This window comes from Anolis carolinensis, chromosome 4, assembly GCF_035594765.1.
Source record: "Anolis carolinensis isolate JA03-04 chromosome 4, rAnoCar3.1.pri, whole genome shotgun sequence".
Lineage (NCBI taxonomy): Eukaryota > Metazoa > Chordata > Lepidosauria > Squamata > Dactyloidae > Anolis > Anolis carolinensis.
In genome coordinates, this window is record NC_085844.1 from 226,309,937 (window position 1) to 226,337,901 (window position 27,965).

Sequence of the window (27,965 nt, forward strand, 5' to 3'; positions counted from 1 at the left end):
TGGCAGGGCTATGTGTTTAGTCTGATTTCATTATGCGTAGGTTCAGACCCTCTAAAGTGGGCTGGGTTACCATGGTTTCCAAGGCAAGTTTGTTCACAAGGCTGTGAGTGATTCAGCTATTCCATGATAGCCTGTGTATTTTTCCCTACATGATTGGAGATGCTCAAATACAGACATTGGTCATCACCAATAAAACAAGGTTACGCAAACAAGTTAATTAAATCTTTTAAAAAGTTTTACAGCAATAATTAGACACCATGGTGCAGAGACTAATACTGACATTCAGGGGAGGGCACACCTCTATATCATGTAAACGACTGCAGCAAAAAGTGGCGATTTGTACATGTACATTGACCACCGCAGGCTATTGAGCCAGGCCACATATTCAGCTTATATGACATAGTCATCAAGAACACAATCCATTAGTAAGTCCTCCTGTACAAGTTTTGTGAAAAAAAGCAAATCGCCGGACTCATTTTCAATGGGATTTGTATGGCATAGCAACGTTTTAAAGTACAGCATTGTTTTCAATGGGATTTGCATGGCACAGCATAGTATCAAGAAATGAAATCATCCACATGCTTATCTGACCCATCTCAAATTTTGTAGTACTTTCCTAGTAACTAGTTAACTCTTTTAAGGCAGGAGTGGTATAGGACCTTAAGCAAATAACATTTTAGCTGCTCCACTTGCTTTTCTTTTTCTCCTTCAAGAATACTATGCTCATCCAAATCACTTTCCTTAAAATCCTAAAAAATAAAATGGATTTCTTTCTAGACTCCCTCTTGCCAGGGGCCTGTATTTGTGGCTATGTTTGGAAACATTTGGCTAGTTGTCCATGTTCCTCTGACTAAAGGCTCATGGTATAAATGGCTGCTTTCAATATTCAGACTCAGGTAAATTGTACAAGTTTAGAAACAAACTACAAAATTCACAACAAGAGCACAATATTTTAATTTTTTAAAGAGAGCATTATACCTCAACTTTAAGAAAGGCATAAAGAAGAATCAGTGGAACACAGTTTTCCCTTTGGCCTAATTTGTAAGCTTGTGCAACATATTTAACCTTCACTCTTTATTTGTAGATTTGTATTGTTAGGCCTAAATCAAGCTGTTAAATCTCATCTAGAAAGACAATGAACCACTGGAACATACACAGCACAGACTTACGAAGCTCCCATTGATTCACTGCCTTTACTCTAGCTGACAAACAATCAGATTTAAGCCTTAATCTACTTTCCTTTATAAGGTGCTAGTAGAAGGGGAGAGGGAGGCAGACCATTTCAGGCTGCAAATGGCTTATCCACTGATAAAAAAACAGGATAAATGTGTGTGACATATCCAAATGGAATCTAGCAATATCCATCAACACTTATTACCATGCTTGCTGAGAGGAACCCGAAATCTGATAACTCAACAAGTATTTATAATGTGTCCACAACACTGCTTTTGGATTTAAGTCCACTTTTAATCACTCATAAATTCAGCATAAGAATCTACTTTGAACTAACAGAAAAGACTCTTATAGTGGCTGAAAAGGAAACAATGCAAGACTCCTTTTGAAACTAGTTAAAATCTGTACTCTTTCAAAATAAGGAGGAGAATCGTTCTACAAGAAAATCCAGGATTGGGGCACATTTAAAGCCCATACTTAACACTTCTCGCTGAAATGCTGACCAACATTTATGTTGGCCAAAGTATTCAAAATTGATTTGTAGGGTTCTCTCCAGGCAAAACAACGTATGCATTAAAGAAAGCCAGAAGGGCTACAGGCCAGCAAAATTGCTCAGAGAGGTTATGCACATCCCTTCTCATGCCAAACCACTTCTTTCACAATCCTGGTTCAGTCTGACCTAAAAACTTGATTTTTCTGTAAAAGAGCAGTAAGGAAACACATTAACATTTTTGTTCCTTGAAATGGCTTATCTATATCACAATGCAACTCAATAATTTTCAATTTCAGATTAGAATTTCCTGGGCCCTGAGCACATTCAAGTTTAGACAGAGCAGTATTATTTTTTTTTAAAAAAAACTGTTACTTCAAGAAACTGATTTAATATCAGAATGAACCAAGGGGGAAACTAAACCCAGGGTAATTTTATGTATCTTTATTACAGAAATTGTCTCTTTTTAAAACTTTATTTTAAAAAACTATGCTGCATGGAGCAAAAAAAGATTTGATCAAACATGCCGCAATGACAATGAACACATCTCCAATCATGGCACTGAGGGAATATCTCACTACCACCACTGAGTTTCCAACCCATGCATGATTCTCATATCAAGTGTACATCATCTCTGCCATGTGGGACATTTTTTTGGGAATATATAAATAATATTCCATGTACCCCGAAAGATCTTCAATAGTCACATCATCCACAAAGACCCGAGCCTGCTCAGAACAAGACCGAGCAGAACCTGAGGAACCCATACCAGATGGTGATCGGTTTGGCAAAGAGTGAGAACGAACTTCCAAGACGGCCTTTTCACATTCCGACAGGACGCTCCGCAAACCAGAGAATGAATATGCTTTTATTGTGTGCCACGGTTTGCATTGGCATTCCTTGTCCACACATGGGCATTGCTTCTCATAACTCAGCTTGGAAAGTGACTGGAAATCTGATGGTTGGCTAGGATCCAGGTGGCTTTCAAATGTCAAAGAGAAGGCAGGACAAGTCTTCCTCGAATTCTCCAAAGGCTGTTCACTGCTAATAGTGCACTGGTGTTCTTCTCTGCCTCTACTGCACTTGCTCCTGTCAAAAAGTGGGCATCTCCTTCCTCCCAAGTGTGGCTCTTCCGTAACACCAGGATCTGGACCGGTTTTGTTCTTTGAAGCATCAATCTGGCTTTTGTGCTTTAGCTGGTTACCCACAGAAGATGCTTTCATGCTGCAGTATGTAAACTTGGGGGGATGCAGGACAGGAGATTTGGAGCGCCTGCGACGCTGTGGCCTTGTTGCCCCTCTCATGGGTTTCCTCGAACACCTGAAATGGAAAGCTAGTACTATTATAACAGAAACTGGAATGGAAAAGTATCACAAGATTAACATAGCTCTGTTTTCTGTGAATGAAAAAACAGCATTTCGTCATTCCAATTCATTACCGCCCCCTTGAGACCCACAAAAAAACCCTACAACCAAGAAAACATGTACAGAAAAAGGATTCAGCCAATGCAACTGTAATACAATGAGAAAGAACTACTGTAATTATCCATCCTTCGTGTTATATTTACTTCACCCCTCTTCCAGACTAAGATTCAAGGCATCTTATAAAAGATAGAAAATTACAATTAAAACGCATAGTTAAAAACTACAGAATAAAAACAACTTCTAATAATAATTTAATACAAAGATTTAAAACACTACAGTTAAAAGTTCTTCTCTTAAAAACAAACAATTCCCAAAGGCTTGCTGAAATAAAGTTCTTCACCTGCAACAGCAAATGAAGAGTGATCCAAACTTCCAAAGAGAAGAAATTCCAAAGTCCAAGATAAGCAAAGGAGAATGTGGAATGCAAAGAGGGGTCTTCCACTAGAGATTTTAGAGCTTGTACAGGCTCATATGGAAAGAGGTGGTCCTTTAGACAGCTTGGACTAGAGTCATATAAGACTTTATAGGTCATACTAGCACTTTGAAGTGTGCCTGGCAACAACTGGGTAGCCATAATCAGTATCATAAGACAGTTTCCTCCTGTCATTTGTATAGTAAACTTACCCATGCCAAGTTTCCCTTGAACAGCCAGATTGATGCCTGCCTCCATCAACAGCAGTTCTTACTGGAGCCCTCAGTCCTTCACTCAAAGAGGCAGAGCTGTTAAGAAAAGAGCATAAAATAGTATAAAAGATGTTAAAACAAAGTCTCCACCTATAATTTCCATTACACATAGTCTTTATGATTGTCCATTATACCAAACAGAATGAAATGATTTTCCATTTTATTACCTATCCATAAACATGTGGATGGGAAGTGCAGAATTAATGCAGTTTAAGACCATTTTAATTGCCATGGATCAATTCTTATCAAATCCTGGGAGTTGTTTGGTGAGGAACCATCACTCTTTGGAAGGGAAGGCTGAAGATCCACTAAAAATACAATCTTCTTGATTCCATAGCATTGAAACATGGCAGTTAAAATGGTGCCAAACTGCATTAATTCTATAGTGTAGATGCACTCATAATCCTGTCACACTACCCATGTGTAATAGCGTGAACGAAAACCTTTGTCACAAAACTGTTGTTTAGGTGGCAACTGTTTTGGTATTAGAATTTTCTTTGAAAACTAATTTCTCAACCCTTCTGTTGCCAATTATTACTACATCAAAAAAGGACAAAACATATGTCTAGTTGTCTTTTTGAGGGTGCTGGAAAGCTTTAAAAATACTATTTATTTTGCACACTTCAGTATCATTCTTATTTACTACAGGAATCCAATCCTGCCCTCTCCAATGGTCACTGTGGGTATAACATTTAGCAAAATACAATTGGATTTCTGTTTTGATAGGATTTGGCTTTGGCTATTATATTAACAATTAAAAGCACCCAACTTTCATCTGGTGAATGGGTTTGGTCAATGAATTCAGAACACCAGAGAAAACCCTGCCTCTTCTTAGGCCATATGTGCAAGTGGGATGGCTGCCCCAAATACAGAAGTAATAAACAGAATAGTACATTTATGTAGTATATCTCCATATACATTGACTTCCTCACACTGTTCTTTAGTCAATCCATGAAAATGGCAAGCATATATAAGCCAATTTCAGCTATGTTACAGATAAATTGACCTAACCTCCAATAAGGATGTCAAAGCCATAGGATCATATACAGGCAGTTCCCGAGCTACAAAGCATCTGACTTACAAACGACTCATAGTTAAAATGAGTGTGAAACAATAGGAAGTGAGAGAAATTGACCCCTATGAAGGGAAATTCACTCTTGGAAGAATTATCATAGGAAAAATTTGTGTCAACTGAAGCTTGAACAACAATCCTTGTTTCCACAACAAGCCAAATTTTTCAAAATCCAATAATTATACAGTATGGACAGAAATCTGAACAGTGGCACAGACAGAAATACAAATGCCACAGGAGTATTAACTCTTCCCTGTGCTATCCAAAGCTTATATAAAAATGGATCTGTTCTTATTTGTAACTTAGGGACTGCCTGTATCCATTATTTTAGTAAAGCATATCTTAAAATAGAGCCAGCATGGTGTAGTGCAGTGGTTCCCAGGTGTTTTGGCCTACAGCTCCCAGAAATCCCAAAACATCTGGGGACCCACAGGTTGAGAACTATTGGTGTAGTGGCTTGATTGTTGGAAGAGGGCTTTGATGGGGGGCACCCTAAATTAGAGTCAGCTTTACAGCTCATAACATTGCTTGAAAAAGCAATTGCTGCCGTTCTTTGGAGCTAAGCTATCAGAAATGAAGAAACACAATGCAAAAATGACCATATACACACGGAAAAGCCCCCCCCCCCCCGCGCCAATGGAATAACCGCCCTGAGTCCCCTGTTGGCGGGATATAAATATTGCAATAAATAAAAATAAATAACTTATTTTTCCAAAGACTTTCATTGGGCCTATATTATTGTATTTTGCTGTCAGATGAAGGCCTTTTTATTCCTCCACCTGCAACCATATTAAGAACTGTTTGTTTGTGTTTATATCTTTACATTCTTCTATTTGGCTACTGGTTTCATTTTCATTTTATGTACTATGGGACTTCAATTCTTTGCTGCTAACTTTTTATTGGCTGTATTATGTGCTGTTTTTATTCACTGTTTATTGTATATTTTAATGTTATATTACACTGACCAGAGAACTCCTGGCATTCGGGTGAGAAGTACAATAAACAATCTAATGTAACCATGATCACCTACCCAGCAGGATCCACTCTTAGCTTTTTGAAAGCTGTTTGCAGGCTCTCTTCTTCACCTTCTTTAACTTCTGATTCCATTTGTAGATTCTTAGAATATTATTCGGTCTTCCATATGCTGAATTCTAACAACAACAACAACAACAACAACAATTATCTTGAATGATATAGTGAAAAGAATGAATAGCAAGCCTTTGAAAAACTAAATACAATTCAATGAAATAATTCATCATGGTATGTTCTAGAAACCATACACGCACAGTAACACTTTTAATATCCAATGGGAAAAGTCACTTTTTAAGCTCGTTGTTTCCTGATAAAAGACCCATGTAAATTTGCCCATGCTTCCAAAAAAACATTACTTTGAAATATTTTGCTTCTTCCTTCCTGAAACACCATATATTTCCATGTCACCAATGTTTAGCTAGAAACTTATTTTTCATTTCTGCCCCCCAAAAGGTTGCATTGGGAGGAAGATCTATTTAATGCAAAATATGAGTAAGATATGTATTATACAGGATAATAACCAAAGCCACTTGATAGAAGGAAAGAAGGGCTGGCAAAAGGCATATGCCTGAACATTTCTTCTTCTGCCTCTGTAGTTTGATTACAAATTTGGATTATGCTTCTATTGATAGGTTTTCCCTAAAAACTTATTTATATGATTTGGCCAGACTTTGTATTATATCCCTTGACTGATTTTACCACCCAATTTCTTCTTAGATTTTCACTTTCTGAGTAAAATATTGTTATCATTTGATCAAAATGTCCAATTCCTGTTCACTTTAACACATTCATTCCAAACACAGCAAAGAATGTATTTCTTGTTTTTCAATGTCTACCTTGCCCATTCATGCTTCTCACATTTTATGTTCCTGCAATATGTATTGTGTAACTTCAGACTTTATTTTGACTTCTGAACCCAACAATAGCTGAATGTTCCTTTGGCTTGAGTCCAACTCCTAATTAGACACAGTTATTCATGTTTGTTCTCTGCTCTTTCAAGGAGCTGTGGAGTGTCTTCCAGTCTGGGAATCTCATCTTCTGGTCCTATCTCATGTTTTATTTTGGATGGTTTCAGTACAGTGTTTTCTGGTAAAAGACTCTTAAAGGGACTATTACCATGCTACCTTCAGTTCACCGTTCTGTATTAACAATGGTGCCATTGCTGTTATCTGTAAGGGGCCCTTTTCCAGCATCCCGCTCTGCACCATTGCTGCTGCTCAGTATGTTAGTTTACTGCCTTCTAACTCCCAACAAGAAGACAGGTATTACATGAGGCTCATAATATCTCAGTCACAGTTCTATGATCTGTAATATGCGTAAGAAGGTCGAGTATCCCTTATCTGAAATACTTAGGACCAGAAATTGGATTTTCCCCCCCAGATTTTGGAATGTTTGCATTTACACAATGAAGTGTCTTGGAGATGGGAGCCAAGTCTAAACACAAAAATCATGTATGTTTCATATACATTCATACGCATAGCCTGAAGGAAATGTTGTATATAATACTATTAATAATTTTGTGAATGAAAGAAAGTTTGCATACACTGAACCACTAGGAAGCAAAGGTGCCACTACCTCAGCCACCTATATGGACAATTTTGGAGCATTTCAGATTTTTAGATAAGGGATTTTATTTTCCTGAATTGGCAGGATAGTCTCTTAGATGTTCACAATGTCAAAGTTTAATACATTTTGAAACAAATAGTCATTCAGAAAGATATAAGGTACAGTCTGGCAAAAAGCTGCAACAAACTTCTATATTTCCAATTTTAAAAGAATCAGCAATCATACTACACTTGAGAATGCCAAAACAATGGCTAACTAGGAATCATCTGCTCCTGAGAGTGGGTGTCATACACTGGTATTCCCAGGGCCGGCCGGAGAAAAATTAAAATATTAAGAGGGGGTGGGGAAAAGCGCCCCCCCCCCGCCGGCGCCGCGGGAGGCGTGGCCATGTGTCGCGGGAGGCACATGGCCCCGCCTCCCGCGGTGCCGGCGGGCCCCGCCTCCCGTGCCCTGGCCCCGCCTCCCGCCCAGCGTCCCCTGGCCCCGCCTCCCACGCAGCGTGGGAGGCAGGGTCAGGGCTAGTAGCGTGGGAGGCGGGGCCAGGTTGGCCCTGCCTCCCGCCCAGCATGCCCTGGCCCCGCCTCCCACGCAGCGTGGCAAGGGCAAGGCCTGCCAGGCCACAAGGCCAGCTAGACCAGGGCGCACTGGGCGGGAGGCGGGGCACCGTCAGGGCGGTGCCCCGCCTCCCGCCCAGCTCAGATCGGCCATGTCGCCCTAAGTTGCTGGACGCAGGCGCAGATCGGCCAGCCGATCTGCGCCTGCGTCCAGCAACTTCAGCGCTTTGCAGTTTGGCGCGGCGCGGCGGCGCACTGTCGAGGCGTCGACAGCGCCCCCTAGCGGTGTGCGCCCGAAGCGGCAGCTTAACCGGCCTCATAGGTTAAACCGGCCCTGGGTATTCCCAAATTCAATGACTAAAAAATTGAAATGTTGCTATTAGGAGTAGAAAAATTGCTTATAGAACAAATGGATAAGGCAGTTGCTTCAAATTATGTCTTTTAAATACGCATCTATTAAAAGAAGGATATTCTATAGTTTGAAAGCTTGAAAGTTTCTCAAGTAAGCCACTATTATAGATCATAATTATGCAAACCTCTATCACAATTTATATGATCACTGAATATTTGGGGTGTTCAAATCTTGTAAAATTGGCAGAAACATCATTACAACTGAATAAGCAGAATTCATCTGGACTGATTAATGGCATTCTGAGAGATGCTCATCTCCACAATCGTGCACTCATGGCTCATTCTAAATATGGGTGGTTCAGAGATCATTCTTAGTCTCTTGCCAACTGGCCAGATGTGCATCTATCTGAATACATTAAAATGAAGAAATCAATTTAGTGTTCTGGTTGAAAAGGGAAAGTCTGCAAAAGATCATAGACCAATATTTAGGCAATAATTCTACTCACATCAAGTATTATTGCACAACATAACAGAACAGAGAAAACTGAATTTAAGGAAAAGTAAGGCCAAGACCTATTCTTACTAGTTTCTCCTACTCGGCACTTGTCAAATGTGCCTGCTGCCTTGAGACCATGGAATGACATAACTCCCTAGAAAAAGCCCCATGTTAGTCCCTATAAAATAAACATTTATATAGAACTCTACCTCATTTTCATACTACTACAACTATTGCTGTTTTATAGTGAATAAAGGCTCTGCCACCTACTGACAACTATGTAAGACATAACAGGCATACCAAGTTCCAGGCTTCTTTAATATTTGCCTCTAGATATAACAATATATTTCTTTTCAGGACAAGGGTAAAGAAACATCAACTACATGCTAGCAAGTGCATTTTTCAACTAAATGACTTGGAAAACAGGACAGTGCATGCAGATGACACCAAATTAGGACAGATAGCTAATATCTCAGAGGGCAGAATCAAGATTTGAAATCACTTTAACAAGAACTAGGGCACCACTAACAGAAAGAATGTCTATAGGAGTAAATGTAAAGTGTTAAATCTAGGCAGGAAAAAATGAAATGAACAAATATATATAAAGGGAGACACATGGCTTGAGAACAGTACACATGAAAAGAATCTAGAGGTCTAAATAAGAACCAACAATATGATGAAGCTGCTTCAGGAACCAATATGATTCTATTATGTATTAACAGAAGTGTAATATTCACATCAAGGGAAGTCACAGTCCCATTGTTTTCAGCTTTCGTCAGACCTAATGTGAAATAATGTGTCAAGTTGTGGATATCACAGTTCAAGAAGGATATTGAAAAACTGGATTATGTCCAAAGAAGAGTAGTAGCTATTTTTAAATATCTGAAAGCATGCCTTGCAGAAAATGGAGCAAGCTTGTTTTCTATGGCTCCAGGGACTAGGACAGCCCTTTAAATTGCTGTACACTCCCAAAACATAGGACAATATCTTTCCCCATAACCGTGATATTAACAAGTAGAAGTAAAAGAATCATTACTCTGATTGTAGGAAAAGTGTTTGAAACTTCCTATGCTGTGATTTTTAGTGACACACTGCTGACACGTGTCTAAAACCTGGTATCAAAAACATTGAAGAAAATAGAAAAATGGGGATAGGGGGCTTCAGCATTTTAAAATACTATGTTGCGCCTTCTCTGAAATTATGGACAAGAAGGCAAGACAGCTTGTAGGACCATATTTATTTTGTGTGTACTAAGGGGGAAAATTGAAAAAGACTTATGATAACCTTGTGACTTAAGATTCATTGTTGAGTGAATAGCATATCCACAAAGTATTTTATGTAATTATAATTTGCATACTCTAGACACACTGGTGTTAAATTCTATCAGCATTTTATGGGTTTGGAACAATTGATAGTTCAGAATCTGAGTCATGATTGGAAGGAACTTGGAAGGAAATATAACACCAAATGCAAGTGCAAGAATTCACACGGAAAGTATGCCCTCTATGAGGTTGTCTCACAACCTCAGCTTTAAAATTGTGGAGAATCACCAACCTTTAAGGCAGTCTTCCTTGTGATCTTGCTGTTTATGATAAAGATATGAAGACTGTAATGTGGATTAATATGTTGCACAAAAACCCTTTCTCAATCTGGAATTTAAACTCATTTTTCGTTCTGTAGTCATAGCAACAACATGAAAAACAAACACAGAAAACAGCATTCAATTGGGAAAAATTCCAAACAGAAACAGAAAGAAAAAACTAAAAGGGTATTAAGAGAGGTCTGAAGAGCACACAGACATGACATCCTGAGTAGTAACCACTGCAGTCTCAGTAGTTCCCTTTAAGGCCACCCAGGCTAGTAGCTATCACTCTTATGTGCTATGTACGTCCTTTCAGCTTTCCTGAGTCTCCCAGTACAGGTTAAGTCTCCCTTATCTGGAAATCTGAAATATAACAAAAAACCAAAACCTTTTTGCCACTCACATGTGCCCTTGAAGAAAGGAAGCTAGTCATACGCCTGGCACTAGATACATTTTTCATCAAGGTGTCCTGATAGGGACAAGAAGAATGGAAGGATTCTGTTTACACGTTTCCTCCAGAACATCTCTGGAAATCCACCTCAGATACATCTAACAAAGGCATGGGCAATTTTTTTTTTTGCCTACGGGCATCATTGTGGGTCTGATCAAGAGAGCCGGGCCAGGAGGGGAGAGGGTGGCCAGGCAAACGCTGGTGGGAAGGGCTAAGGAGGGAGAGGGCATGTAAGAGGGTGGGGCCGGGAGGGAGTGAGGCAGGACCCTAGTCATCCTCAGCCCATCCTTACACCAGGAGGACAGCAAAACATGCAGCAACTGCCCCGATCCTCCCCCTCCCTCCCAATCGTTTGTCTGTCCTCTTGGCATTATGCCAGGAGGACGGCGAGAGAGACGACAGCCAAGAGCGCTCCGGGGGGCTTTCAGCCCCTGCGTACCTTCCTCTGGCTGTCCTCTCAGCATAAGGACGGGGGACCACTTGCCCATCCTTATGCCGGAAGGTCGACAAGACATGCAGTGGCTGAGAACACTCCAGGGGTCTCTCAGCTGCTGTGTGCCTTCCTCCCCCGTCCTTTCTGCATAAGGATGCTGGGGGAGGGGCACCGTGTCCTTATGCTAAGAAAACAGGGAAAAAGAGGAAGGCCTTAAGTAAGCCCCCCAAGGGGCTGCATCCGGCCCCAAGACCTTAGTTTGCCCATGTATGATCTAACACAACTGCTATTATAGCTCTCAATTGCTACAGGGAAATGAGGCAATCAACAAATTATTTAAAAGTTTTTTTTTAAGTTTCAAAGTTTCAGAAGTATCAGTGTGAAGGCACGCTCAGGCTGCTCATTGTTCTTGTATTCCACGAACAAAACACCTTCAGGTATATCTCATGTCTGAACTACATCTTTGTTTAACATTTATTGATTGATTTCCTGGTTTACCAGGTTTACATCTCCCACATTCATATTTGGTACAGCTGACTGAAGTGCAGCATACCTCAGTTAACATAGGCCCCTTCCACACAGCTGTATAAAATCCACCTTGAACTTAGATTAGCCCCCCACCATTCAATTCTTCCGTTCCAACCTGAAAACATGGATGTTCAGACAGGCCTTTCACCTTGAATAGGGTGAATGCCCCCATATGAAGCTGACACTTGGCACTTTGTGAATTGAGGGCAGTTATCTACTGTTGTTTCAAAATTGTATTACTTTTATTTTATGCTATATGTGTTGATAGAGTTGCTGTTACATTTTTATGTGACTTGTTTTAGACTTTTGTACCATATTTACCTGTTGTATGTTATATGTGCACCCTGGAGTGCCTTGTAAGATGCCCCAAGTCCCTTCGGGGAGATGGTGGCGAGATAGCGTTCCCTCACTACTTCAAGGTTCGCTTTTCACACCCTCGCTGTTTTGTGGGTTTTTAATAAACATTAAAATAATACTATAAAACATAAAATAATATATATCCCTTATAAATCCTTCTTTCTACTTCCTTCCTAAGTAGAAGCCTAAGGAAGGGAGTGAAAAGGAGGCTGAAGCAGCTGTTTTCGCCTCACAGGGCAGCGGCAGATGCGCGTGCTTGAGGGGCAAGAGGGGACAGAGACACTACTTTCAAACAACACAAATATAGCGTCCCTACTTCACGAATTTTCACTTTTTGCGGGTGGTCCTTAAACATAACATAAGGGAACACTGTATAAATTAAGTGTATTACTATTATTATTCTTGTCTTCTGTCTAGCTGAATGTTTTCTTTTAGTAGCATCATGATTGAGATATGATAGCAGGAGACATTGTTGGCATCAGGTTGCAATGGTATGTCTGTAGTAAACAACAGAATTGAGCTTGAGCTGGGAAAGAGAAAGATTCCACTCCAGCTCATTTTTTTTCAGCTGTGTGTGCCTGCTTACAACAGGCAAGGTAAACAGCAGCTGCCTCCAGAATATTCTATTTAGCAAATGTCAGCAGCAAAACAGAGAAAGGAATAGACAGATAAATACCCTAAAGCAGTGTTTCTCAAACTCTGCTCCTCCAGGTGTTTTGGACTTCAGCTCCTAGAAATCCCAGCCAGCTTACCAGCTGTTAGGAATTGTGGGAGTGGAAGTCATAGAATCCAGTCCACCTCTGTCATGAAAGAACACACAATCAAAGCACTCCTGACAGATGGCCAACTAGCCATCTGTTTAAAAACCTGCAGAGAAGGAAACTCCATCTTTGGTTAGTTGATAGCACAAAGGAATACCTGGTGCTATATGCTGAAATACAGAGGAAGAAACTGGCAAAACCACTCCTGAGCATTCCTAGCCTAAGGAAACCCTATATAATTCATAGGGTTGCAATCAATTGGCAGATACACATACACATTTCTGCCTGTGGTATCAAATTTACTGTTGACAATGTACTGTGCAGGAATACATCTACTTTGTTAATTGAGGTATATCCATAAAACATAACTGTTTGCCTTTCTCCATTCCTGACCAAACTCAACAGCAGAATCCACAATACCAGCAGAGGCCCACATTAGTATAGTGGGCAATTGGCAGTCACTGTGATTCAGTTCCAAAAGTCCCATGATAGGAAATTCTGTGGATATACCAAAATCTGTGGATGCTCAAATCTCATGATGTACAGTGGGGTCGTAAAATGATGAGTAAATAAATAAAATGGGGGGGGGGGATCTGGGTTTGGAATATTTTCTTATAAAATATTTGAAACTGTGGATGACTGAATGTATGGATAAAGAAATGGTCAATGTGGAGGGCTGACGTTACCTCTTCCCCTGCTTCCATAAGACCCTGGGCCCTTCCACACAACCATATAACCCAAAATATCAAGGCAGAATAACCCACAATATCTGCTTTGAATTGGGTTATCTGAGTCCACACCCTGGCACATATCCCGGTTCAAAGTAGGTATGTGGGATTTTATTCAGTTGTGTGGAAGGGGCCCCTGACATTTTTTTCCTCATTTGGTGACAGAGAGAACCAGTCTGGTTTGAATGTTTTGGACTATGACTCTGAAGTCTAAATTTCCAATCAGCCATGGAAATCCACTGGTGACCTTAGGCAAGTTACACTCTCTGAGTGCATCTACATTGTAGAATAAATGCAGCTGGGCACCACGTTAACTGCAGTGGTTCAATGAAATCCTGGGAGTTGTAGTTTTAGAGCAGTGGTTCCCAACCTTTGGGCCTTCAGGTGTTTTGGACTAACAGCTAGTAATCTGGAGGTCCAAAAACCTAGAGGCCCAAAGGTTGGGAACCACTGTTTTAGAGGATAGCCTTCTCTGCCAAAGAGTACAGGTGTCTCACCAAACTACAATGGAGCCCCTGGTGGCGCAATTGGTTAAACCGTTGTGCCGACAGACTGCTGATTTGAAAGTTCGGTTGCTCACCTGAAAGTTGCTGGTTTGAATACAACATGGAGAGGGCGTGGATGAGCTCCCTATGTCAGCTCCTACTCCATGTGGGGACATGAGAGAAGCCTTCCACAAGGATAGTGAAACATGAAACAACCAGGCATCCCCTGGGTAACGTCCTTGCAGAAGGCCAATTTTCTCACACCAGAAGCAACTTGCAATTTCTCAAGTTGCTCCTGACATGGAACCCCCCCCCCAAAAAAAAAACTACAACTCCCATGATTCAAGAGTATTGAGCTATGGCAGTTAACGTGGGGTCAAACTGCATTATATGCTCAGTCTAGACGGGTACGGGAAAACTTGGGCCTTCCCTCCAGGTGTTTTGGACTGTAACTTCCACAATTCTTAACAGCCGAAGCAGTTAGGAATTATGGGAATTGAAGTTCAAAACACCTGGCGGGAAGGCCCACGTCTGCCGATGCCTGCTGTAGACTAACTATATAATGCAGTTTCAGTGTAAATGTGGCCTCAAAAACTACTTGAAGGAACATAACAAAAACCTGGAAGACAGTATCCTGAGGCGCTTGGCCTATACATACTGTAGTAGTAACAACAGCAGCAACAACTTCCAATTTCCACAAGGTTCCGTCAACTCTGAAGGCCCACAGCAACCCAGCTCCCCCCACTGCTGTTCAGGGCTAGGAGTTGCCAGGCAAGGACGACCCAGACCCTGCCCTTTCTTCGCCCGCTTCCTCAGAGGCCGAGAACCCGCCCTCCTTCCTCCGACCAGTCGCCCCACTCACCCCATCAGGCAGGAGAGCCACTGCCGGAAGTGAACACCCCCACCAGCAACAACAGGAAGTTACGACAGTGCGCGTGCGCAGAACGAGCTGGTCTGTGTTTCCCCGCCTAGCGCCCTTTCGTCTCTGTCATTCTCTCTTGTGTAATCAGGGACGGGTCGGAGGACGCATGCGCACAAAGCCCTCTCCGTCTTGTTTTAATCTTGCCTCATCCGGGTCCTTCGTGTACTAAGGACTTTCGAGCACGCCGCGGGATTCGCCCGATTTCCGAGTAAGTATGGGCTTCTGCGGCCTCCGTCGCTCCTGATTCTTCTCCTCAGAGGGCAAAGAGCGGCTTAATGCCTGGTCATTCCTCGCATTCACCGACCTCCCCCAGTTTTCTGAGAGGCCTTTTTGGTTAATAGGCCTTCAGCCGCCAAAACCCACGAATTTCCTCTAAAGATATGGGAATCTTTCAATGAAAGGTAATAATGTGAGTGTAGAAGTATTCCTCATGCTACACTCCACAGGTGAATCTTCCTTCAGTGAGACTGTTTCATTGAAAGGCTTCACTTGCTGAATGACATTCTTCCAAACATAATGGAAATGGGTTGCTGTGAGTTTTCCGAGCTGTATGGCCATATTCCAGAAGCATTCCCGCCTGACGTTTCGGCCACATCTATGGCAGGCATCCTCAGAGGTTGTGAGGTACATTGGAAACTAGACAAGGTTTATATATATATCTGGAATGTTCAGGGTGGGAGAAAGAACTCTTGTCTGTTTGAGGCAAGTGTGAATGTTGCAGTTAATCACCGTGATTAGCATTGAATAGACTTTCAGCATCAAAGTCTGGCTGCCTACTGCCTGGGGGAGTCCTTTGTTGGGAGGTGTTAGCTGGCCCTGATTGCGTCTTGTCTGGAATTCCCGTCTTCTGAATGTGGTTCTCTATTTACAGTCCTGATTTTAGAATTTAATATGGCTAGCCAGGTTTTGTTCATTTTCATGGTTTCCTCCTTTCTGTTGAAATTGTTCACATGCTTTTGGATTTTAATGCCTTCTCTGTGTAGTCTGACGTGGTGGTTGTTAGAGAGGTCCAGGATTTCTGTGTTCTCAAATAATATGCTGTGTCCAGGTTGGTTCAAGTGCTCTGCTATGGCTGACTTCTCTGGTTGAGTTAGTCTGCAGTGCCTTTCATGTTCCTTGACTCGTGTTTGGGCTCTGCGTTTCGTGGTCCCTATGTAGACTTGTCCACAGCTGCATGATATACAGTAGACTCCTGCAGAGGTGAGAGGATCCCTTTTGTCCTTTGCTGAATGTAGCATTTGTTGGATTTTCTTTGTGGGTCTGTAGGTAGTTTGTAGGTTGTGATTCTTCATCAGCTTCTCTATGTGGTCAGTGGTTCCCTTGATGTATGGTAAGAACACTTTTCCTCTGGGTGGATTTTTGTCTTTACTCATGTGGCTTGTTCTTGGTCGTGCAGCTCTTCTGATGTCTGTGGTGGAGTTTCCCCCACGCTGGATCTTCCACAGATATATAAACCTCCCTTGTCTAGTTTCCACAACCTCTGAGAATGCCTACCATAGATGTGGGTGCAACGTCAGGAGAGAATGCTTCTGAAACATGGTCTACAGTCTGGAAAACTCACAGCAACCTAGTAATTTCGACCATTAAAGCCTTCGACAACACACTTGTTTTAGTATAATATACGAATAGTGCTGCATTCAACAGAGGAAGCTTTACTCAGTATAATATTTATTCTGTAGGATTTTGCCTGCTTATTTATTTATTTCGTGTCAAAAGCATTGTACAACAAATACATTTCAAATAATGGAAATATGTCTGCGCTCACAATGTTTCTCTATAAAGTCATGAAAATATTTCTGCCTTGGGTTCCACTTGTTGGGAAATTCTCCCAAAAATAGCACAGTATCCAAAAATATAAACAAGATATTTTATTGAACAGTCAGCTCACATCAAGCAGGAAGATGAAGTGTTGTGTGGCTGCAAGAGGATTTTTGAGTTTAGCAGGCAAAGATTCAGAGTTCAATCTTTAAAGTTACCAAAAACGTTTATTTACAAAATATAAGAGCTACATTCCTTGATAGGAAATAATTGGGTCTAAGCTTCACACTAACTCCATAACGTCTAAGTTTCAAAACCTGTTGATATACTCTATAACAGGCATGGGCAAACTTGAGTCCTCCACATGTTTTGGACTTCAACTCTGACAATTCCTAACAGCCAGTAGGAATGTGGGAGTGAAGTCCAAAACACCTGGAGGGCTGAAGTTTGCCCATGCCTGCTCTATAAGCTAGCTAGCATTGCTCTCCCCCCCCCCCCCCCCAATGTGCGACAGGAAGTTGCTGTCAACTGTGAGAAAAATAATGTTGAATACTGTGAAAGCCACTGCATGGCTATCAGCCTCCTCCCACTAGACTCAAATCAAGGAAAGTTTCATGAGAACCACCACTCCTCTTAATGTTTGTTCAGCAACAGCAAGAATATATTTGTGGGCAGCAAAACCAGTGTGAGAGAATTGGTCTACAGAGACGTTGCCCAGGGGACATCCGGATGTGCTACCATCCTGCTGGGAGGCTTCTCTCATGTCCCCACAAGCTAGAGCTGATAGACGGGAGGTCACCCCATATCCCAGATTCAAACTGTCAACCTTCAGGTCAGCAATCCAGCCGACACAAGGGTTTAACCCATTGCGCCACCGCAGCTCCTACATCAGGAGTACAAAAAAGTCCTATGGGGGGCTTCAGGGGGTCAGGGTTTATTTTGAATCTATAACTTGAAAAATTCACAGTTTTTTCAGTTTGTATTAACTATGAGCTGTGGTTATAGTCAATGAAGCATAATGAACAATTGGATCTATTGTGCTGATAAACCTTTTTCAAGCTAGGCTCACATCATCTTTTAGCATCCATTTATACTATATGGTGTTCACACACAGGCAGTGTAGAACGAAAGCAGTTCCATCCATGACCAGATGAAATATTAATATTAACGTGTTAGTTGTGCTTGGTTTAGATACTGATGTGAAATGTAGCCCAAGCAGAGTATGTCAATTTGCACATTTTGTATCAGAGTTTTAGCAAACTTGGTATTTGACTTCTCTTATAGCACAGTTTATCTTTGTAGAAAGAAAAAGCTGTAATCCAGTGGTTCTCAACCTGGGGTCCCAAGATGTTTTTGGCCTTCAACACCCAGAAATCCTAAGAGCTGGTAAAGTGGCTGGGATTTCTGGGAGTTGTAGGCCAAAAACATCTGGGGACCCCCAGGTTGAGAATCACTGCTACAGTCTCTGAAGATGACATCTAAATTAACATGCTTTTTAGTTCAATAGAAGCAGACTGCTCTTAGTGTTTGATTTGAATACATTTCTTTCCCTGATTGTTATACATTCTTTAAGTTGCAGAAATAGCGGCCTAGTTCATGTTACCATTTTCTGGTTTGCTAAAATAAGATTAGAATGAGGTTTTGGCTTTGACTGTCTTTGTGTCTTCCTTCACAGTGCAAACAGTAATATCAGGAAGACTGTTAACCACAGCTTCCTGTTCTGTTTGTTACAGGAGTCTGTGGCTGCCAGCTTTCTAAGAGTGCAGGATATTAAACCAATTTGTAGTCTTCCATGCTGGCTTGTTCTGAAGTTAGTAATCATAACTTTCTGGTTTTGACAAAATTATGGTCAGTTAGACTTACTGGTTTGCTACTTTCACAAAGGAGCAAAAGGACTGCATAAGTAGGTGACGGATACATTCATTTCTTAACATACCTATCTGACAATGGCCACTGTTGTGAACAAATTGCGACCTACTATAACCCGCTTCGCTTCTTATGTTTTTATCTTGCTGAAATGTGGTGTAGTGGTGGTCATGGTTTGTCATCAAGTCTAATCAGGATACGTCTAGTTTGATTGGAAACCATGGTGAGCATACTATACTTAGTTTCTAAGCAAACCATCATTGCATCTTTATCATAGTTCAGCAAAAGTCCAAGACCTTTTCTTTGTATTTCTTTAACCTTTAAGGTCTGAGTCTTCATTCTTTTCCTTAACAGTCAATTACTTATTGGATTGTAAACCTTTGGTTAGTTTGTTCCCCATGCAATGAGAAAGGCCGGATATAAAGTACATATAAATTAATAAAGATTTCCTTCTAATTGTTGAACTGAACTAAGTTTTGAGATTCTCAAAAAGTAGTATTAAAATGTCATTGATGACTTGGAATGGTGCATCATACATAAACATATTCTCATATCTATATTTGTATTACAAAAGCCAAACCAAAAAAATGGAAGCTTGCCTTCTATATCAGAACTTTGAATCCAGTATTCATTTCAGCTCTTTGTGAAAGTAGCCTGTTTTTTTGTATTTTCTGCCATTCATCCATTTGGCAGGTTAGCATTTCAGGAAGCAGTCTTTTACTAACCACTTCCTTTTGTGTCTTCATCCTTGCCTGATTGAACACTTGGTATGTACATCAAACTCATTATGACACAGCCATCCTTCTAGATGTGTCATAATGACATCCAAGCAGGAGACAACTGAGAAACATGTCTGAATTAAACAATTTCAGAGCGAACAAACACCAGCTGATGGAGTAGGAAGGGAATTGTGCCAAGTGAGCATTTTTTCATATAGTTTTTGTGCTGCTTTTATCTTTTTTTAATCAATTCCTACAAACTCTTAAATCTTCCACTTTTTTTGGAATATGCACAGTATCAGTCACAACTTGATCAAAACCATGCTCAGTGGGATTTGAGATGTCAGCACGTATGTCAGTTCCATTTATTCAGTGAATTTCATGGAATCATAGAGTTGGAAGAGACCACAAAGGCCATCCACCCCAATCCCCTGCCATTCAGGAACACAGAATCAAAGCACCCATGGCAGATTTTTGAATTAATGATTATATTTAAGCCACAATTTTAATAGGTTTTCAGTGTGTTTTACATAGAACAGATACTAGTATTTATATTGACTCTCCTTGAAATCTAATTTTCCATGTCAGGTAGTGTTTATGGTTGAGTACTTCAGCATTATGATTCCTGTCCTCCCGTCTGAAGTGGTTTCACAGGTTGCTGTCTTCTCACCAAGACAGCAATCTGTCCATGCCTTGAGAGAGAATTTGTGGATGTAGATATAGTAGAGTCTCACTTATCCAAGCTAAACGGGCCAGCAGAAGCTTGGATAAGCGAATATCTTGGATAATAAGGAGGGATTAAGGAAAAGCCTATTAAACATCAAATTAGATTATGATTTTACAAATTAAGCACCATAACATCATGTTATACAACAAATTTGACAGAAAAAGCAGTTCAATACGCAATAATGTTATGTTGTAATTTCTGTATTTATGAATTTAGCACCAAAATATCACGATATATTGAAAACATTGACTACAAAAATGGCTTGGATAATCCAGAAACTTGGATAAGCGAGGCTTGGATAAGTGAGACTCTACTGTACCTTAGTAGTTGTACATAGGACTAAGGTCTTCTAGTGTTTTTCTAAGTTATTTTCTCCACACTTCAGCATGCTCTGTGTAACAAAGCCTTTGGTGGGCTACTTCATGCTCCACATCATTTAGGAAGGGAAGGTATAACTTGGTATAAATTAGCAAATGTGAAATCTGTAGTATTCAATTATATAGCATCTGTGTTAATTTCTGAATTACCTCAGAATTACTAGGAATTTAGTAATAGCGAGGTATGCATGAGATCAAGGGAGCTTAACCAGGATTCCTTGGAACCCTAAGGTTCCTCAAGAAGTCACTAGGGATTCGATGAGAAGATATGATTGAAAGAAATCGACAATTTTAGTAGTTGTAGAAGTTTATGCAGGGGTTCCCTGATATCTGAAAGTTATTTCAAGGATTTCTGCAGGGTAAAACAGTTTTAAAAGGCTGCTCTAGAGAGGTCTATAACTTTGTTCCATCTATTCTACACAAATACCTGTAGCAATAAAGTCTAAGGTAGGTAAAGGTTTTCCCCTGACATTAAACGTTCAACTCTGGGGGTTGGTGCTCATCTCCATTTTTAAGCCGAAGAGCCAGCATTGTCCGTAGACACCTCCAAGGTCATGTGGCCAGCATGACTGAATGGAGCATCGTTACTTTCCTGCCGGTGTGGTACCTATTGATCTAGTCACATCTGCATGTTTTCTACCGTAACAGCAAGGTAGGCAGAAGCTGGGGCTAACAGCGGGAGCTCACCTTGCTCCCCAGATTCGAACCGCCAACCTTTTGGTCAGCAAGTTCAGCAGCTCAGCGGTTTAACCCGCTGTGCCAGCAAGGCTCTAAAGGAGTTTAAAATGCAGTTTGCTCTGATTTTCCTAACAGATAGAATTATATTAGTCAAATCTTGAATGTTTTTATATGGCATTAGTTGCTTTCATTTTATTCTCAAATAAATTTTAGTTTCAAAGAAACTTTTGTTCACAAATGCTAATATGCGTATTACTCTTTAGCCTCTAGGAAGAGAATATAGTGGATTGTTCTCGCACCATGTCGGAGATTGAAGAGAATCTCCAGGCAGCTTTCAAAAAGCTAAGGGTTGACTCAGAAGGGTAAGTGACAATATTTATTAGGATATTAAATAGGTAGAATAAAGGTGTACTCTTTCATGTCACACAATAAAGAAATAAATTTGACATCTCTTGCTGTCATGGTTAAGAGAAGTTTAAATATATGTGACTAGTATCGTTTGATGGCTGCTTCTCCTGTCTCCATTTGACTCCATTTTTTGCTTCTTTTTAGTATTGTGATTGGCAAACTTTTAAAATAAAGCCTGGGGAAGGATAGAAATGATTCCTCAGTTAAATTGCCAGGCATCATTATCTTTACATGTAACCTCATAGAAGAGTTGAGTGTCTTTCAGAGAACATATCCTGTTCATGCTAGACAGCATGCAAAATCAACCTAGTATGTAGTGTATAAGAATATCTCCAAATACCCTGTATTACACAGTGCTTCCTTGACTGATGTATCTATCTTAAAAGACTTGCTTCAAAATTTAAAAACCTAGGAAAGCACTGCAGGATTGGCATGGAATTCTTCAGACTAGTTAGCCTGAAATTCATTTTTTTCATAATTCATTTTTCGAGTCTCCCTGCCCCTTTTCATCTCTAATCAGGAAGCTAGGAAAGATGTTCAGAAGGATTGGATTAACTTGGCCCAGTTCCACAGTAAATTTTTGAGTGCCCCATATTTGTTCTTGAATAAAAATGAGAACGTTTGGTTCACATGTTTATTTGTGTCTTTTGAAAAATCAATGCAATAAATCTGTAAAGGCAATCTAGCTTTCAAGCAGGCTAAGTGTTGATGAATTGTGTGCTTACAACCTTATCACAGTCTGTGCATTTATTTATTTTGTTAGTTCCTTCTGATGATGTTTTTCTTGTTTTAGATCCACTATTTCTCTTCCTGTGAATGAGGGGACATCTTCAAAAGCATTTTTAAGAACCTCGGATGAAGATGAAATGAAGACTGCCAGTACATCCAAAGAAAGCTGGCATTGGTAAAATTACAGAACCATCTAATCTAACCCCATCCTCTGCAAGAATACACAGCTAAAATACTCATGAGAGATGGCTGCCCAATCTCTATTTAAAGACTTCAATTCAGGGAGAATCCATCACCTTCCGAGGCAATCTACTCCACTGTCAGACAGTTCTTACTGCCAGAAAATTCTTCCTAATGCTTTGGTTGTGGTGGAGAAATTGTGGTATGTGGAGCCTCCAGGTGTCAGACATAGTGAAGCTCATTCCATTAGGTTTTAGTGATGTCTAATAAATCATATTTACCTTCCTAGATTATAAATTTAAATTTATCTTGTTTTTCATTTATGCTCTCTGTGTTACTGTGGAATAATCTAAGATTATCTTTAGGATATATTTAGGGTCATCTCCTCAATTTTCTTTCTGTTTCTCCCCTCAGCTGTTGGCAGATTTTTCTGCTGTTGCTTCAGTTCACTCTGTATTGTTAAGGTTATTGTTCCTAGTAAGTGGTTTCTCTGTGTCCTCTGAAATAGTGTCCCTTCATAAGTCAGTTGAATGTCATAAGGAAGAGGGAGCAGGCTTGTTTCATGAGGCCTTCTTGGTGAAAGCATAGATCATAGTCTAGAAAGCCAAATATTCAATGGCAGTACTATTTGCGGAGTCAATTGTTCACGTCAGTGTTCATTTCTGTTTTTAGGGGCCATTGCCTTCAATAAGGAGTGCTACAATGGCAGCTTGTTCCCCAAGGTTCTTGAGTTTCCAGCTTGATATTCATAGTCTCTGTAATACGATGAATACTGTATCTTACAATATTATTTATTCTCACATGGATCAGACGGAGGGGCTCACAGTTTGTAGACTTCATGTATTTTATCAGCCTATCTGGTACACCATAAATGTATGCACCAGGAAGACAGAGACAATATACCCATTGCAATTTCATCTTCTCTTCCCCTCAGCAGGGAATCGTGTACTATCACCACCTATTTGCGGTACCTTGAACAGTCAAGATTTCACAGAACCCTTCAAGTCCACCTTCCTGCTCTCGCAGGATAGTGACTGTTGTTTCTGTTGTTTTGCCTCATATCTGCTTATCAAAAGAAAAGCTTGGAATTAATTGCATAGCTCCATACATGTGGTTCCTGATAGTTTTCCTCTGTGTGTCCAAATGCCTGCACCCTATATTTGTTATCTTCTCTAGAGGCTTACCTGTGAGTTGCCCTTTAGGAGGGTCTGTTGCACTTTACTCAAAAAGGCTTGGTCCTCCCTTATAATTGGTTTAGTTATGCAGGCTGAATCTACACTACTTCATATTTATGCCCACCAAAATCAGTGGGAAGAATAGAGACTGGATCCGACGCTGACTTCAAAAGAAACTAAAGCAAATTAGAACAACAAAACCTAAAGATAAAAGTAGCAGCAGCATAAAACAGAAAACAAAGCAGCCAGTGAAAGCATTATCTATTGGATTTAAAGGGTTTTTTTCCAGTTCTCAAAGTGCTTGAATTGCTTACTTTGATCATGCTTCACTCTCATTGAAATCATGCCACCCTATTCTACTCCAGCCTGCGATTGTTTCAATAACATTCTGATAAGGATTTGTGCATACAAAGCCTGAAATTGTGTTCCATGTTTATATATCTTGATTGTACGTTATACAGATTGTATCGTGGTTAGCATGTATAGATTTTTGTGTACACAAATTCCAAATTAAATGTGCAGATGTTAGTCTGATAGCACGAGTGCCTATTATATTTGCAATTGGCCTGTACATTTCCATATGCCAGCTAATCTTTGGAAACACACTGGGATTGGGTACTCTATATATTTATGTATAATTCAATAAATGTTATTCAAAACATCACCAACCCCTATAGTCTTTCTATTTCTGGCCTTTTCAAATTCTTGTACAGGAAAATGATGGTGGCAGCCAGTAATAGGTGGCTCCCTAAGGTGACCGTAACACCTGTAATAAGCGACCCATATCAGTATAAAGTTTTTTAAATCAAATTTGTTACTTAGATGCTATCCCTTTTTCATGACTCATGGTATAAATATTCATCTGCAGTTTTGTTTGGGTTGAACTAGTAACTTTTTGCGTTTTCATCCTCTAGGTGTTTGAGGAAACCCGTAAGAGGAGCAGTGAGAACACAACGTCGCCGGAGGTCAAAGTCTCCAGTACTCCACCCTCCCAAGTTCATCCACCGCACTATTAAATTGCCAACACATAACCAACCCCTGCCCAAGAATGCAGTGGACACTTCTGATCACAGCTGTGACCTGAGTGAGCCAAACTCAGACGAATTATCCAAGAACAAACAGGCCAGTTGTACTCTCAACAATGTTGAGAAGCTGCAAACAGCAGCCAAACATTCTGGGGTTTCCATGGCTACAGTGCAGCAGAACACACCTGAAAGCAGCCCAACAGCCATTCTAAAAGCTACAGATCCTTCTGATTTCCATTCTGTGTCTGAGCAAAATAAAGGGAGTCTGTGTGCATGTGTAGACAAGACTTGCCAGTGTACGCAGTGGCAAGACATGAGAGTGTATATGTTTTCTGGCCTGCAAAATGCTCTTCAATCTGTACCTGAAAAAGCAACACACATGCAGGACAATTCCAAGCCTTTGCCATCAAGAACTCCCTCCTGCTCTCTGAGATCTTGCTCTGAGCAAGCCAGGGCTCATGTGGATGATGTGACTATTGAAGACCTTTCGGGGTATATGGAATATTTCCTGCATATCCCTAAAAAAATGTCCCACATGGCAGAAATGATGTACACCTGACAGCTGTGGGATCTGATGAGCAAAGGGTTTTCACACTCCATCGAAGAAGCCATGGCTCTGTGCTTGTAATAAAGACACTTTGCACTGCACTAGTCTTTCTGTTTTTTCATGTCCCAGATGGCAAGACCATGATTAATATCTTAGCAAATAAGTCTAATGATTGAGTTGTTATATTAATTTATAAAAGAAGTCGAGGATAGCAAGTTGAGGAACTACACAGTTGGTCCACATTGTAAGCAAAGCCCTCTGCGTGCTTGGAGCCAAATAAAGCATTTTGCCAAAAGTGGTGATAGCTTAGAATAAGTTTACAGGACCCACAGGCTGGGCAGCCTGTAGCCATTTGGATGTTAGTGGATAGCAGCTCTGGCCAGAATGGGTAACACTGAGAGACTATAAGAATTAACATTCTCAATATCTAGAGTGTCAAGTTTTAAGTTGCAGAAATGCACAATTACTGAGAACATGGTTTTTGTTCTTTCTCTGTCCCGAGTATTTTGATGGTTAGCAATTTAATTTTAATTGTTCAGTATTAGCTGCCAGCTAACATTTTGTGAGATAAACTTTCTCTAGTAATGTAAGCAAATAGTATATTTTCCTAGCTATTAGTGTTTGAAATATAGTGTGAAAAGAATAGTTGAGGCAACATGTTCAACAGAATGAATCCCAAAGAATAAGAATAATTTAATCAAAATGTTATTGCTGATGAAATGTTCCAGTCAGATCCCTTTCTGAGTCCACTAGAGGGCAGTCTTGCTCCACAATTGCGATGAATTCATCCAGTGGGGAAATTTATGGAGTCTGCTCTCTAAATGGTGTTATTTTTTCTGATTTCTCAGTCTGCACTTCTTAGATGTGGATGCAGGCCAGGTTTGGAAATCTGCATAAAGACTGAAAAATGTATCCACTAAATGCACACATTTGAAAAGTGCAAATAGAAAAATTCACAGATTTTAGGGAAGCACTCAAAGTTTTGGTAAATTGGTGGCTATGTGCAATAATTAATGTAATGTGTGCTAAAGAAGGATGAACTTGTGTCCACACAAAATGTCCACAGAACACTAGAGACCACACTTAAGGTGCAAGAAAAGAAAGAAACTTTCTTGTGAGTTGTGCAGATTCTTAAATTTGACCAGTACTATTTACATTGGTTCATAAATATTTTCAATTTTGTTTGCTAGCGGAATCTTCTGAAATTAATTTTCAAGCTGTTGACTACAGAGATTTTTATTTTGTTTATAGTCAAAAAAGCAATGTACATTGAAACTGTTTACATTTTAAAAAGAGGGGTGTTAATGCCTATTATGATGACTGTTTTTAAAGGAAGTAATAAGACTGATTTGTGTAGAAATTGAAATTTCAAAATGTTATGTTTGCATGATGTATTACACTTGTTGAAATTCCAGATTCCCTTTTCTACATGACTACTAAAGCTAGAAGCCTCATCTTCTTTTTGATCTTAATGCTTTAATGCCACTCTACCAAAAAAGCTATATCTCATGCAGGCAATGCAGCCGGTTCCTTGTACTAAACACTGCATGGTATACATTCATGAACTGTTTGCAGAGCTAGCACTTGCCATCCACATCTGGATTGTGGAAGCATTTTGTTGTGCCAGATAAGTGGGAAAAATGAGAATTTGAGAAGTAGCACAAAGATGTGTTTTTCCTTAATGCCATCTAAAAATCTACCCAATGGTGTATTTGTTTCCCTGCCATGAGGAGGAGATGCCAATAATTTCTCTGTGGTGAAGTGATATAAGGTCCCGTAGTGTGATGCCTCATGGGCCTTGTAGTCCTGCTCCTAGTGCCATCGTGGCAGATGAAGACGAAAACATGGGGTTTTCGCCGGTTCAGCAAGAGCCGGAGTCCTTTCACCTGCCGGATGTTGATGTTTGTCCCCAAGAATTCAGTAAAACAGACCTTGGGCATTCCTCGCCTCCGTTCCCTAGAAAAGAATCCTACTGTGCTGACAGAGGAGTCAGGGAACAAAATCGCAGGAGTTTACGGATTGCTGCCAAACAACAGGCTGATTAGACCTGCTTCCCTTGGGAAATTCTAAGGAGTCTTGCATCTGGACAAAGTTGGGTTTCGCTTCCCGTTCCCTAGGGAAAGAGATTGTTGGCGGGAAAACGAGACCCCAATATAGGTGCCTGACGCGGGAGAATCTTTGCAGAGTCAACAGAGCAGCTTCAGGAGTAAGATCGTGTGTGGACTTCGTAACCCCAGTTCCTTGTTTCCCGGATTAAGTATTCAAGACTTGCCTCGCTTTGCTTTCAACCACGGACCTTGTTCTAAGAATCACTGTTTGCCTTGTATCCAGCCTTGTTTCCAGCCTTGTTGTCAAGCTACCTAGGACTCCTGAGACTCAGACATTTCCCCACACTATTGCTTGGCAATAGTGTGTGTTTCGGTATTGGATAAAGAACTTTGAACTCTAATATCATTTATTGGACAATACATTTTTGGACTATATTTGACCTCATTTGAAAGGTCTGCTTCTGAACTATATTCTTCACTTGTTTTTATTGTTTTTATATAATTCCTTAATAAAGATATTAGAAAGAGATTGGCCTCTGTGTATGGTTCTTGGTGCCCTGCTGCCAGGGGTCTGACACGTAGTACATGGCTTTGGAATTCCACATTGTGCCAGGAAATGGGAATAGTAAACCCTGACAT

The 27,965-nt window shown here is 40.4% G+C and overlaps 2 protein-coding genes across 8 annotated transcripts; one reads left to right on the top strand and one right to left on the bottom strand.

Moving 5' to 3' along the window:
• Positions 1 to 213: 213 nt before the first annotated feature.
• On the bottom strand, positions 214 to 19,471 carry LOC100557620 (oxidative stress-responsive serine-rich protein 1). Of its 4 annotated transcripts, none has more exons than XM_062978895.1 (4): positions 19,313 to 19,471; positions 5,874 to 5,994; positions 3,712 to 3,807; positions 214 to 2,983 (listed from the first exon to the last, which is right to left on the bottom strand). In XM_062978895.1, the coding sequence occupies exons 2-4, from the start codon at positions 5,948 to 5,950 to the stop codon at positions 2,281 to 2,283; spliced, it is 876 nt and encodes a 291-aa protein (XP_062834965.1). In that variant the 5' UTR covers positions 5,951 to 5,994; positions 19,313 to 19,471; the 3' UTR covers positions 214 to 2,280. The 4 variants fall into 4 exon arrangements, with proteins under 4 accessions (XP_062834965.1, XP_003220658.2, XP_008108297.2 ...); XM_003220610.4 differs by lacking the exon at positions 19,313 to 19,471 and adding an exon at positions 15,030 to 15,167; XM_008110090.3 differs by lacking the exon at positions 19,313 to 19,471 and adding an exon at positions 14,826 to 15,022.
• LOC100557815 (oxidative stress-responsive serine-rich protein 1) lies at positions 15,145 to 27,855 on the top strand. Of its 4 annotated transcripts, none has more exons than XM_003220612.4 (4): positions 15,145 to 15,297; positions 21,478 to 21,576; positions 22,416 to 22,526; positions 24,621 to 27,855. In XM_003220612.4, exons 2-4 carry the CDS (start codon positions 21,515 to 21,517, stop codon positions 25,288 to 25,290), a joined length of 843 nt encoding a protein of 280 aa, XP_003220660.1. In that variant the 5' UTR covers positions 15,145 to 15,297; positions 21,478 to 21,514; the 3' UTR covers positions 25,291 to 27,855. The 4 variants fall into 4 exon arrangements, with proteins under 4 accessions (XP_003220660.1, XP_003220661.1, XP_003220659.1 ...); XM_003220613.3 differs by lacking the exon at positions 15,145 to 15,297 and adding an exon at positions 15,324 to 15,490; XM_003220611.3 differs by lacking the exon at positions 15,145 to 15,297 and adding an exon at positions 19,476 to 19,630.
• The last annotated feature ends 110 nt before the right edge of the window (positions 27,856 to 27,965 follow it).

Excerpts from the sequence above, each read along its gene's own strand:
- LOC100557620 (XM_062978895.1), bottom strand. The coding sequence starts at position 5,950 with ATGGAATCAGAAGTTAAAGAAGGTGAAGAAGAGAGCCTGCAAACAGCT. Across the intron at positions 3,808-5,873 it reads CTAAGAGTGGATCCTGCTGG|CTCTGCCTCTTTGAGTGAAG; the intron begins GTAGGTGATCAT and ends TTTTCTTAACAG. Across the intron at positions 2,984-3,711 it reads TCAAGGGAAACTTGGCATGG|GTGTTCGAGGAAACCCATGA; the intron begins GTAAGTTTACTA and ends TTTCCATTTCAG.
- LOC100557815 (XM_003220612.4), top strand. The coding sequence starts at position 21,515 with ATGTCGGAGATTGAAGAGAATCTCCAGGCAGCTTTCAAAAAGCTAAGG. Across the intron at positions 21,577-22,415 it reads CTAAGGGTTGACTCAGAAGG|ATCCACTATTTCTCTTCCTG; the intron begins GTAAGTGACAAT and ends TTCTTGTTTTAG. Across the intron at positions 22,527-24,620 it reads TCCAAAGAAAGCTGGCATTG|GTGTTTGAGGAAACCCGTAA; the intron begins GTAAAATTACAG and ends TTCATCCTCTAG.